At 48.2% G+C, this 12905-nt stretch overlaps 1 protein-coding gene across 1 annotated transcript in view; it reads right to left on the bottom strand.

The window, feature by feature from the left end:
• The window catches only part of SHC4 (SHC adaptor protein 4), a gene marked incomplete at its 3' end in the record, with an annotated part of 93560 nt that extends 80880 nt beyond the window's left edge, over window positions 1-12680 (bottom strand). Inside the window, exon 1 of the mRNA XM_084775506.1 lies at window positions 11531-12680. Coding sequence (XP_084631632.1) covers window positions 11531-12118 — 588 coding nt within the window. The 5' untranslated portion in view covers window positions 12119-12680. The remainder of the gene's footprint in view (window positions 1-11530) is intronic.
• Window positions 12681-12905: the final 225 nt, after the last annotated feature.

The following is a 12905-nucleotide window of genomic DNA, read 5'->3' as shown; positions in this document are numbered from 1 at the left end:
GCCTGCATGTATGTCTGTGTGAGGTTGTCAGATCTTGGAGTTACAGACAGTTGTGAGCTGCCATGTGGGTGCTGGGAATTGAACCCCGAGTCCTTCAGAAGAGCAGTCAGTGCGCTGAGCCATCTCTCCAGCCCCTTTTGTTTTGTTTTGTTTTTATTGTCCATTTTGAAATAGAATCACTACATATCCCTGGTTGGCCTGGAACTCCCTAGGTAGACCATGGTGGCCTTGGACTCAAAAAGATCCACCAGCCTCTGCCATCCGAGTGCTGAGATTAAAGTGTTGCCACCACGCCTTGCCCCTCCTGTCTCTACAGTCCTTTAGAGTGTGGTGACTCTCTAGTGTTACTAGTTATGACACTGAGTAATACTTTTGTAGAAACATAATTCAATGTAAGTCGTTAACGACGCAGGTATGTGATGGTGGGTAGATCTGCAGTGACACTTTGTTTGGATTTAGACTCACCCAGGAGACATCCCTCTGGGCTCATTTGTGAGGATGTTTGCAAAGAGGCTTAACTGTGAGGGTGCCCACCTGCAATTCAGGCAACAGCACTCCAGAGGCTGGGGTCCAGGGCGGAAGAAGGAAGTGAGCTGAGCAGATCTGCCTCGGACGCAATGTGAGCAACTGCCTCATGCCCCTTCCACCACGCCTCCTGCCATGATGGACCATGTCCCCTTCTTCATGGTGAGCCCAAATAAGCCCTTTTCCTCTTAAGTCACGTATGTCGCACATTTTGTCATGGTAATGAAAAGACACAAAAGGAACGTTCAAGCACAGCTCCAGGGCCTGAGAGAGGTCAGGGAGTTGTAAGTAGCGAAGAGTCCATCTCAAACTTAGCTGGAAGTCAGGCAGTTTCTTTCCTTCCTTCCTACTCTCCAAACCTATAGCTACGATCCCTGACTGACGGCATTTGTGAATAAAACAATAGGAACCGTGAAAAGTAGGTGACAGCACGCTGTGTGTAAGCAAGGCATCCCTGTAACCTCCAAACACAGCTCACTCCTTTAACATTCTTCTGAAATAGCCTGTCTTGCAGAAAGTCCGCTTGCCCTCTCACTGACGAACTGAGACGGACAATTCAGCACTTGCCTTGTTGGCAGACTCTCTGTGGGTTTGGTAAGAGCGTCTAAAATCTAACCGCCTTAGCAAATTTTCAGTATCCAAATATGAAATTACTAACCTTAGCCCTGTGCTGACTGCCGTAGCTTTAGACCTGTCATGATTCTGACCCATAAATCTGTGTCCTTGGACATGTATCTCCCAGTCCCCACCCTTGCTCACTCAGGTAACTACTGTTCTACCTTTCTTTTCTGTCTTTTCAGCAAGGGGTGCTGAGGGCGGGGCCTGCTGTGGATCGAACCTAAGACTTCGCTCATACTAGGCAAGCACTTCACCACTGCGCCACATTCCATATGAGTAAGAAATGTACCCCAATGTACCCCCAACTGTATGCATCTTCAAAACAACCATTTTCCAGCTTCCTTTCTTGAAATCGGGGAGACAAAGATAGAAGGATGTCATTAGGTTAGGTAGGGAAATCACTTAAAAGGGGGCTAACTGACCCAGACACAGACAATGCAACATTTTGCCTTTACCCTTCCTTTATCCCACTGCCTAGGAAACGAATGTGGTTGGGGTTGCTCCAGCAGCAATGGTGCAACCTTGAGAGAGTCCGAGGAAGGAAGCCATGTGTTAAGGATGGCCAAACAGAAAATGGAGGAGCCTGTCAGAGGATCCTGTGGCAACCTTTAACTCTGACCCATCGGCCTGTGAACATTTTTGTAACAAAGTAAATGAGGCAACTCTCTGACTGGGGGAAACCTATCACTCTCATGTCTTCACCCAGATGACCAGAGGCCTCTTACTCGGTTGCTCGGCAGCTGTTGGTGGAGGCTCCTCTCAGTGCCCCCTTTCCAGAGAGTTCTCCCAAGAGCTTTCTCACTAGAGGCTGGCCAGTTCTTATCGTCTGTCTTATGAAAGTAGAGCCTGTCCGTGGCAATGACTGGCTATTACAGACACACAACTCTTCCCGTCCTAAGCTTGGCTCATACAATCCCCTCCCCAGAAAAACATAACAATGAAAACCTTAGAGTAGACAAGAAAAACCTAGGAAAGTTAATGTCATTGTCACCCTCCTTTTGTTAGCCAAGTGAGACAACATCTCCTTCATCAGGAGCCAGAAGTCTGTGTCAACAGCTGGAATTCTGGGGTCAAAGACAAGTTGCCATACATTGCACATTATGGGGTAAAGCGGCTTGTGTTTTGGCAAACAGATAAGGAAGAGCAAATTGGGTTTGGCTAAAGGGTTTTTGTTGTTGTTGTTTGTTTGTTTGTTTGTTTGTGTTTGTTTTAGTGTTATTCATGTGTACATATATTTTAGGGCTGACCATTTGGGATTGGATAACCATTTAGAGTGCTCATCTCTGGGGAAGACTAGATTGTTTTTTTTGTTGTTGTTGTTTTGTTTTTTTGTTTTTTACTAAAGGGTATTATTAAGTGCTAACACTGTCCTACCTGAGAAAAGTATTGTTTAATGTTTACAAAATGCTAGGGGGATGTAAAGGGCATTCCAGAAGACACAAGGCTATCATTAAGAGAAACAAAAATCATGCCTTTTGTGTTTTGTGGTGGTGGTGGTGGTGCATGCCTTTAATCCCAGCACTCCAGTGGCAGAGGCAGAGGTAGGTGGATCTCTGAGTCCAAGGTCAGCTTGGTCTACAGAGTGAGTTCTAGGACAGCCAGGGATACACAGAGAAACCCTGTCTCAGAAAAACTGATAATGATGATGGTGGTGGAGATGATAATGATGATGATGCTGGTGGTGGTGGTGATGATGATGATGGTGATGGTGGTGGTGGTGATGGTGGTGATGATGGTGGTGGTGGTGGTAGTGGTGGTGATGATGGTGGTGGTGGTGGGGGTGGTGATGATAAAAATCAAGGCATCTTCTCTAAGTTTACAGCAGGTAAAAGTAGAAGAGTGAAGGAAACTTACAGCCCCTAAATAAAGGAGCAGGCCCTTGAGGAACTGTAGATCTCAACTATGGGACAACACACATCATGACAAAAGCTAGAAGTGCCTCGTAAGCCATGTCAACAAATCATGGGGCAGAGCTGCTAACACATGACACTACAATAAAATTCTCCCACTGGGTTTGCCTTGACCAACCTCTTGCATTGATCAGGGTATTGGTGTGTCTTCACCTACACTGAAATGTGTTTCTAGGCTGATGCCTTTGGCTGGGAACCGTGGGTTCACTGGGACTCTTCTGTGTTTGTACCACATCTTCCCTCAGCAGTCACTATATAGTCTAGGCAGACATTGCACACATTGATACGGTGTGAGTGTTGGATTTAAATTTTTTTAAGTCATTCTTTGAAAATAGGTCAAAGCTTGATTTAAAAAAAAAAACTGCTTCATGATGGCAAGCTTTTAAAAATATGTGGGAGGAGAATAGGGCAGAAGAGGGAGGGAAGGTAGGAATGGGAAGACACAAGCGAGAGGATAAGAATCTGGGTGTAAGATGAATGAATTATAATAAATAGTTTTTTAATACCATAAAAATAATGTTAAGTTGAAGATAGCTAATACTGTTCAAAAATATAATAAAATGTGATGGGGGCTCTGCCCTCATCTGCTTTAAAGATGTCTGCAAGAGTCTTTCATTATAGAGAAACAAATAAGTGTGATGCAGGTGAGATGCTGTGGGTGGAATGTATTAAAAAGAATGAAAAAGAATATGAATCACTACATATAGCAATTTAATAAAGGACCTTGACCTCACATCACAAATATATACTTAGGTAAGTTACCTATGTGTCAAAAGTATATATGCAACATTTTTTTCCCAGTCTTTAGGATATCAGAGAAGAAGCCTTCTATTATGCAGCATGAAGAGACACTCTAGTCTTTACCACTCTCTGAAATCACCTCCATCACTCCATTTAATGGACAGTTGTCAGGTGAAGATCACTGATCTGAAAAAACAACACAAGCCAGGCAATGGTGGTGCCTTTAATCCCAGCACTCGGGAAGCAGAAGTCACAGAATTCGAGGCCAGCCTGGCCTACAGAGTGAGTTCCAAGACAGCCAGGGCTAAAGCAGAGAAATCCTGTCTCGGAAGGAAAACAACACAACACAACACAAAACAAAAGCCCCCACACAAAACAAGCAAATGTTTTCCACATTTGTACCTGCCTCTGGTCACCTCCCTTTCATCTGGATGACTCCACCACGCACGCTTCCTCCCCTGCTGGGTCTCCATGCCTTTCACTGGCACCTCCTCCACCCCAGTGTATGTCCTGTGCCTTATTTGAAGGCATGATCCCACACATTAGAGACCACCAGGACTCCAGCAGGAAACTCTAAGGTCTGATAAACACTTCCAGCAGAGTGTCAGCACACAAAACTGCCAATAAAGCCAGTAGCCTCCCTACACAATTTCAAAACCACTCTTCACAGAAACAGAAAAACATCGTACAATTCCTACGGAACCAAAAGGTCTCTGGGGTAACCTAAGCAATTCTAAGCAAAAAGAATGATGCTGGGAGGCCAGGCATGGTGGTGCACTCCTTTAATCCCAGCACTCGGGAGGCAGAGGCTGGTGGATCGCTGTGAGTTCAAGGCCAGCCTGGTCTATGCTATACAGAGAAACCCTGTCTCGAATAAACAAAAACAAAACAAAGAATGATGCTGGGTCCCAGGGCAGTGGTGGCACCCGCCTTTAAATCCAGCAGTCAGTGGGCAGAAGCAGGTACATCTCTGTGAGTTCCAGGCCAGCCTGGTCTACAGAGCAAGTTCCAGGACAGCCCAGGCTACACAGAGAACCCCTGTCTCAAAAAAAAAAAAAGGTGTCGGTGTCATCATAGTTGATTTCAAGCTATACTACAGAACTACTAAAATAAAAATAACTTAGTAATGGCACAAGAGCAGCCATGTAAATCAATGGAGTAGAAGCACCAGCTATAAACCCACACAGCTACAGCCACCTTATTTTTGACAAAGATGGCAAAAACATTTATTGGAGAATAGACAGCACCTTCACACAGGGTCTGAAAGCTGGACATCCACATGTAGAGTGATGACACCACATCAGCATCTTGCACACCACACAAAATCACCTCCAAATGGACCAAAGACCTTCACACAAGACCCAGAGCGCTGGAGCAACCAGACAGGAAAACTCTTCAAGATATAGGCAAGGGCTTTCTGAACAGGCCTTCAGCCATTCAGGAAATCACGATGGCAGTTGACAGATGGGACCCCGTGAAACAGAAAGGCTTTGGTTCAGCAAAGGAAACAGTTAATCGATTGAAGAGAGTGCACAGAATGAAAGAAAACCTTTGCTATTTATAAATGTTATGGGACACTAATATCTAGAATATAGAAAAAAAATTTTAAAGCTAAACAAGGACCCAAATAACTCAACAACAAATGAGCTAATAAAACAGGTCTCAAAAGATGGAATCTAAGTGGCTCACTACAGTTAGAGTCTATCTCACTCGAGGCAGAATGGCGGTCATGAAGAAAACAGCAACTGCTAGTGAGGATGTGGACAAAGGAAAACCTTTATACACCGCTCATGGGATTGTAAACTAGTCTAGCCTCTATGGAAATCAGTATGGAGCCTCCTCCAAAAACTAACCGTAGATCTCAAATATGACCCTGGTACACCACTCCTGGGTGTCACTCACAAAGACACTTGCCCTTCTTGTTTATTGTAATACAACAGCTAAGTTGGGGAACTACCCTAGATGCCCATCAACAGAGGAAAGCGTGGTCTGTGCGCAGGTGTGCATGAATGTCTGTGAAGACCAGGTTGGGGACTCGTGTCCTCCTCTACTGTTCTCTTATTTTTCTTTCACTGAGCCTAAAGTGCATTGATTGGCTAGGGTGGCTAACCAATTAACCTGATTAAACATACAATTCCAACTTAATTGGACGCAGGTCGTAAGGTGGTTCACTCAGTAAAGCACTTGCCTTGCTGGCTTGGGGACCTGAGTTCAGACCCATAGAATTTATGCAAAAAGCTGTGTGTAGAAACACATCTACAACTCTCTCTCTCTCTCTCTCTCTCTCTCTCTCTCTCTCTCTCTCTCTCTCTCTCTCTCTCTCTCTCTCTCCCTCTCCCTCCCCCTCCCCCTCCCCTCCCCCTCCCTCTCCCTCTCCCTCTCCCTCTCCCTCTCCCTCTCTCTCCCTCTCTCTTCCTGCTGGGTGCTTGATGTCCTGAGGGGGACAGGGTGCTGTTGGATAGGAAACAGGGGGAAAGTATGCGGTTCAGGAAATGTATGCATTAAGAGAGATGAAAGAAGACCATGAGACAACTTAGGTTGCAATTTCTAGGAATCCCTAGGTTATTCCTTCTTTTTTAGCTCCTGACCCACATCCGGGTTTATCTGCTTGTCTCTGAATGACTCAGCACTATTGGCAGGTTAGGCCTCACAAGGCTTGTTATGGAAGCTGTCTGCATACTGAGAGATGTTTGGCTGCGTCGAAACACTAAGGGCAGCAGCGCCCTTTCCCTCTCGGTTACAACCAAAACCATCTCCAGGTATTGCCAAACAGCCTGAGAGGCAAAAATCATCCCTGGCTGTGTGTGAACCACAATGCTCATCCAAGTCAGCCAGCGTTCTCCATTTTTATATGCATAAGAAGCCTGCGGAGGGCTTGGCAAAACGCAGGTTCTGGGGCTCTGCCTCAGATATTCCAGTCCAGAATGTAGGCTAGAAATCTGCATTATTATTATTTTTTTAACAGATGTAGAGACTCCTTGGAAGACTTTCGGAAACAACACAATGAAGAGTCAAAAGCTAAACCAACGTCTTCACAGTGAGGAAGGTTTCCACTCTACCACTCTGAGGGATCAGAGCAGACCAATGCATGATGGGTTATTCTTAGAGAAGACACAGCAGAGACTTAGGGAGAAGAGGTTCCACTAGGACTAAGGGAGGGGACGTAGTGAGGTACCAAGGGAAAATTTAGACACACACACACACACCTACCCAGCTTCTAATATACCTATGAATACTTAGATCTTTCAATGTCCAACCCCCCCCCACCCCTTTGACAAATTCTGTACAAAGCTTTGCATCCTTTTCTCATCTCAGCCTGTGCCTAACCTCATGAGAAAGTTTATCAAGTTTAAACAAAATTTCTTTAAGAAGTGTTATCGCTCCCAAACAATTAATGTACAAAGTAACTCGTAACACACAACTTCTTTGTGAAGTACAGTTGGCCTGTTCCAGGATACTGCCACATTTATAGGACAGAAAGGGCTCTTCTCACAGAGGAGGCCGGATCCTTCCCTCACTTTTGTCCCCAAGTACTCTTTGTCCCACTACATAAAAGAAAGAAACCTCAGTATGTTCACTCAAAAAAGGCATCTCAGCTTGTCTATCAGGTTTTCTCCTTTGGAAAAGGAAAGACAAAGGTGTTGAGAGTTTTCTCACATGGGCATGCCCCAGGAAGATGTGCACGCCTAGCCATCTTTGGGTATAGACAGCCACTGGGCATGAGTGGAGCTGGGTGGCAGGGGTGTAGAGCCACCTTGAACTGACCCTTCTAACGCTTTTTTTCACTCCAAAGCTTCTTGTGTCCTTTACTACAGTTCTGTTGAATAGACCACACGGTTGGTGGCACTTGCCACCAGAGCCCTGGGATTCTAGTCTGGGGCAAAGGCCTTGGAGAGACTGGGCAAAGAGTCTATAATCATGCAGATATGCAGGAACAGGCCCTGAGAGACAGCGACTCCCACACAGCAGTGCCCTTTGTCTACCTTGTCCCATCAGCACGTTCCTAGCCAGTATGTCTTGTGGGTAGAGAGCTATTGGGAAAAAAAGGGGCAAAAGTGAGGCGAATTTGGATGGGAACCTACTAGCTGTCAGGTACAGACATCATACATTCTCTGAGCTGTTTGTTTGTTTGTTTTTAGGGTTTTTTGAGACAGGGTTTCTCTGTGTAGCCCTGGCTGTCCTAGACTCGCTTTATAGACCAGGCTGGCTTTGAACTCACAGAGATCCACCTGCCTCTGCCTCCAGAGTGCTGGGATTAAAGGAATGTGCCACCCCATCCCATTACTCTGAGCTATTCTAGAGAGACCAGTCTCCTGCAGAGGATAGCCTCGAGGACCACTGGTGGAGGTCTCCAAGGTGCCTCCCTCTGCCTTGGTCTTTGGACTATGTTAGGGTTGGAGATGGGTGGGAAGTAAAACTAACTTTTCAAAGGAGAAAGAAGGGAGGAAGGAGCCTGGAGCCATTAAACACCAGTGCAAGAGGGTCTCAGGAACTCAGGGCTCATTCCTTTCTATTCCTACTCTCTGTAGATTGTGCTGGTACCTCGGAGACCAACATGAGTGTCTGTTGATGAGTAAAGTGCCCTGGGAAGACCTGAGAGTCCTGAGACTTTGCCTTACAGTAAAGATGAAAGTCACCCTCTGACATTATGTAAGGAACGTACCCCACTCCAGTGCTTTACCCAGGCTACAGTCTTGTTCCACTCCTGGTTTGGTACTTCACAAAGACTGGGTTGTTAGGCCACCTCCCCTGAGGAACTTCCAAGAGAATAAAAAGGAGCTCAAAGGAGAACATTCCTTAAAAATAGACACAGGAGTCATAGAAAAAATTTGATAGCATTACTAATTCCACACAGGAAGAATCTTTTTTTTTTTTTTTTAAGAAAGAGACAGTTTAACCCAAAGCCAACTCTAACTTAGGGTGGACGGAAAATGGACTCTCTGTTGCAATGAATGAAGATGCCATCACAATGGTGATCATGACCACAAGGATACAGCCCTCTCCACCCGAATGTCACACTCTGCAGGGCATCACTAACTGACTTCTCTATTAAAAGCTCCACTGGGACGAGCCCTATTCGGATGCTTAGAGATAGTCCATTTGTTGACCGTGGTCTACTTGCTACAGCAGTTCCTGCAATGCGATTGGCTCGCGATATGTGTAGGTCAGACAAATGAATGCCTGGGAATAGAGGACAACAGTCACCTATGTGGGTAAGGAGGTGGGACATGGGGGCTCCTTTCACCTATAAGAATTTGTACCCAAGTCCTCCCTGGCCCCGTGTGCACTTGCCATTCATGACATTGCTTGATCTTCTGACCTGAATCTATAGCCCCAAACAAGCGTTTATGCGCATCCCCAGATGCTCCTGTGGACAAGAGCACAGCAGTCGAGCTGCGTCTCTCTCGATACAATATTTTTTTCCAGTGAAAATCAGGAAGTGGATGCTTCATCTTAAATAATTGGTTCACATCCCAGTAGAACTCACAGGAACAGAACGCCACCCAGGGTGGGACCCTATGGAGAAGAGAACTAAGAATGGTACCCAGAAGACCTGAGCTCGGATCTCACTCTGCTCCTGACTTGAAAAATTACTCCTTCGGGATTCAGTTTCCTCAGAGACATTTTAACTTGATAACCTGACAAATGCAGCCCTTTTGTCTTCCAAATTAGGATCTATGCACATTAAGATATTTTAGGTTTTGTGAGAAAGGCAGCTGAAACAAGAGCTGCACATGGCACTACCAGAGCAATGGCGTAAGCTCCTCTGGGTTGTGGGGGCATCATTTCTCCTGGGGTGAGTTATTACCACTGTGAGAGGACAGCGGACATCCTCACTTAAGACCCCAGAATCACCCCGTAAAGCTACCTCCCAGGGAAAAGGGGCAGTACCCAGCAACTCTTTTCCCAATTAAAATTATACAGGTGTGTGACTGTGGGGAGCCTGCAGGGGGTGCAGGACAGAAGGAAAGCTGGGGCTGGGGGTAGAAATCTGGAGGCAAAAGGCAGGTGCCATGAGCTGGGGTTTGGGAGTCGCTCCAAGCCATAAAGGGTTGGCACCCTACAGCCTGACATGTGCAAAGTGCTTCCGGATTTTCCATAAACACACGCAAGCCTGGTCAGTGTGTGTAACTCTCTGCTTCTCTTCAGGTGCTCTAGGCATCGATTAACCAAGTCAGGGCCCCAAGCCTGTGCTCTCTGCAATCCTTCCAGCATTAAGCCTTCCCTGAGCTCCATGCTGTCAGCTTGCAATGAGGTCACTCTCTTCAACACTCAGCTTTGACTTTTTGAGCTCGGTGCTGGGGCTGACCTGCACACCAGCTCCCCGAGATGCCTCTGTTGTGATCTGGCAAAGCAAAAGCAAACCTGCGAGCCCGCTCTCCTCTGTTCACTCTGCTGTCCCTGGCATCGTGAGTGCCATCTGAGGCGAGGCGCCACTTTAGAAGTTGCTCGTCATTCGCCAGTCTTCACCCTGTTTCATCTACGCCCTCCATGGATAGCAGCAAGCATCCTTGCTGGTCTCAGACGTTTCTTCCCGCCTCAGCACAAGTTAAACAAGGCAGCAGATGGATCATTTTAAAAACTACATCCGTGGTTTGCCTGAGAACCTATGAGGGTTTTGCTCACCAGTGTTTACAGCCTCTTCATTTGATCCTCAAGCAACTTTGAGGACCACTCTCCCTGGTCTAACTTCTTCCCTTCCGGATGACTATGTGCTAGCCAGCCCCGCCCTGCCCCCTCTCCCTCTCCGCCCTCCCCCACCCCACACACACACACACACACACACACACACACACACACACACATCCCCCCTCCTCTCTCTCTCAGGACAAACTCCATGCTCCCCTGCAGCCCCACAGTGACTTTGAGCCTACTTCTTGCACCTGTCCCAAATCTGCCTTTCTCCCCTGGAGATTTGCTAATTGTCACGACACACCTTCTCATAAATCTCAGAAGCCAACTGCATCCCGGCTTCCCAAGTGCCCCCGCCCCCCCAGTAGTCTCACAATATGCACCACACTGCTGAACACTGCTCTCTCATCTAGTCACACATGTGTAAGTTGAGATCTGAGCTCGAAAAGACAGAATCTGAGAAGCTGCATTTCTGCTTACTCAGATCTTGTTTGGGCAAAGGCAGAAACAACACCAGAGAGGACCCCGACTTTCGACCTCGCACAGGGGGAGCAGGCCTACCTCCCGCTGTGTGGGCAAGTGCTAAGGCCAGCTCTACCTATATAACACTCAGGACTTGGCTAGCCTTTCAGAAGCGCTTGTTAAGTGTCAAATTCAAAAGATTTAAACCAAGTCAAGTCCCCTTTATACCACACTCTCCTCTGTCTTAGCACAGAAGTCTCCCCTACAGTCATCTCAAGTACAATGGCCAGTATAATCTATGAGGCTTCAACTATAAATCCATTGGGAAATCTTTGACGCTGCGCCAGAGGAGGCCAGAAGTTGCCATCTTGTCTGTCTCTATGAGACGCTGTGTCTGCACTCCCAGCTGCCTACGGGTTAGCAACAGTTCACACCCTCGGACCAAAGGGGGGGGGGGGGAAGGTTTGACTCTGGTACACAGCAGATCCCTGTAGGACATCTGTAAGGACAACTCTCCCTTCTATTGAGCCAGTGGCATGTCTTCATGCGACCTAGGGTCCCGCCAGGTAAAGGGAAGTCCCTGCAGAGAGCACAGCGGCCCTTTTCGGCAGTTCTCAGAGAGCAGGCCTTAAAGGACTTACCCTTACACAGTAGTTCAGACCGGTCCCCAACAGGTGCTGCAGAGAGTGCCTGGCCTGCTTGCTGCTCCTGGGGATTGGTTCTCCAGGACCAGGCAGTGGGCAAGTATCGGGAGACAAGGGGGTGGCCCTTCGTCCCACCTGGTCTGGATGCGGTGTAGGTGCAGGCCCGGTCCTATTTAGACTGGTTTCTGGGGACGCTGGGCTGCTTGGAGCCTGCTCCTGGTTCTCTCGAAGTTTCAGCCGGGGCACCTCTTTTGTACCCAAGCAAAAGGTTTTCAGACTCAGAAAAGTGACTGGGTTGGCCAGCTTCATGCTTGCCATGCGGGGGATCAAGGTGCACAGCGCGGTGGGGCTCTCCTGGGTGGGCACAGTGGCATCTTCAGCCGGCAGGTGAGGGGCCAGGGCTGTGTGGGGAGGCGGCGACGAGCCCTTGTTTCCAATCGAGCCTCCGGGGCTCCCTTCGTCCAAAGACGTGATGGACTCGTTCCGAAAGCGGCTATACTTGGCCCTGTGAAGCATCCCCAGGTGCCCAAAGAGTCCTATATACAGCGCGAGTCCTGCCTGGCTGTCCTGGTTGCGTTCTCGCATGCCTCGGCAGTACTAAGACGGGCCACCGAAGCCTAAACTGCCTCGCTGTTCGGTAGACCCACAGCACAACCACCTCTCACTTCTGCTCCGGCGGCCACCCGCCCCAGTCCTTGGCTGCTCAAGGATGACAGGCCAGGAGGACGCCTTCCCGGTCCTGGCAGAGGCCCCAGGGGGGTCCTCGCCCCCCCGACTTCCCCGAGCTCGGGTAGCCGGTGCCACCACGCCTCTAGCCTTAGCAGAAATATTTACCCCCTTTCCTGCTGCGCACAGGAACTTTCAAACCTGCTCCCTCCAGCTCCCACGGGGCGGGGCAGCGATTGGCCCATTAACCCTTTATTTGTTCCCGTGATTGTTCATTTCAAAGGGAAAAATAAAAAAAGCACGTAAGAGTAAAAGGCCCTTCTGTATGGGCTGGGGTTATGACGGCTGCCCTCTCTCGGAGGATCTTGGTTCTGGGCCACCAGCCAGGAGTCCTAGCGACGGGCGCTGTTCCGCATTGTTCCTCCCGCTTGAGGTCCCCCCGGCGTCCGCGGTGCAGCTCGGGTCCGATCCTGACCCGCCCACCCCTTCTCAGGGCTCCCTTCCCTCCCGGACCATCCTTCCGTCTCTTTTCCCGAGGAGCCTGAGCGCCGCAGAAGGCTGAGTTGAGCGGATGATACGCAGGCTGTTGAAATTTTTATGAATGAACTTTGCCGAATGAATTTCCCTCGTTGTGTGAGAGCTAATAAATCTGTGAATGGAGCTGAGAATAGCTGTAATTGACTGACCGGTTTGGGGGCGGGGGAGG

This window comes from Acomys minous, assembly GCF_964271855.1.
Source record: "Acomys minous genome assembly, chromosome: 3".
Classification (NCBI taxonomy): domain Eukaryota; kingdom Metazoa; phylum Chordata; class Mammalia; order Rodentia; family Muridae; genus Acomys; species Acomys minous.
The sequence above is the reverse complement of the archived record's forward strand: the minus strand, read 5'-3'. Positions and strand labels throughout refer to the sequence as shown.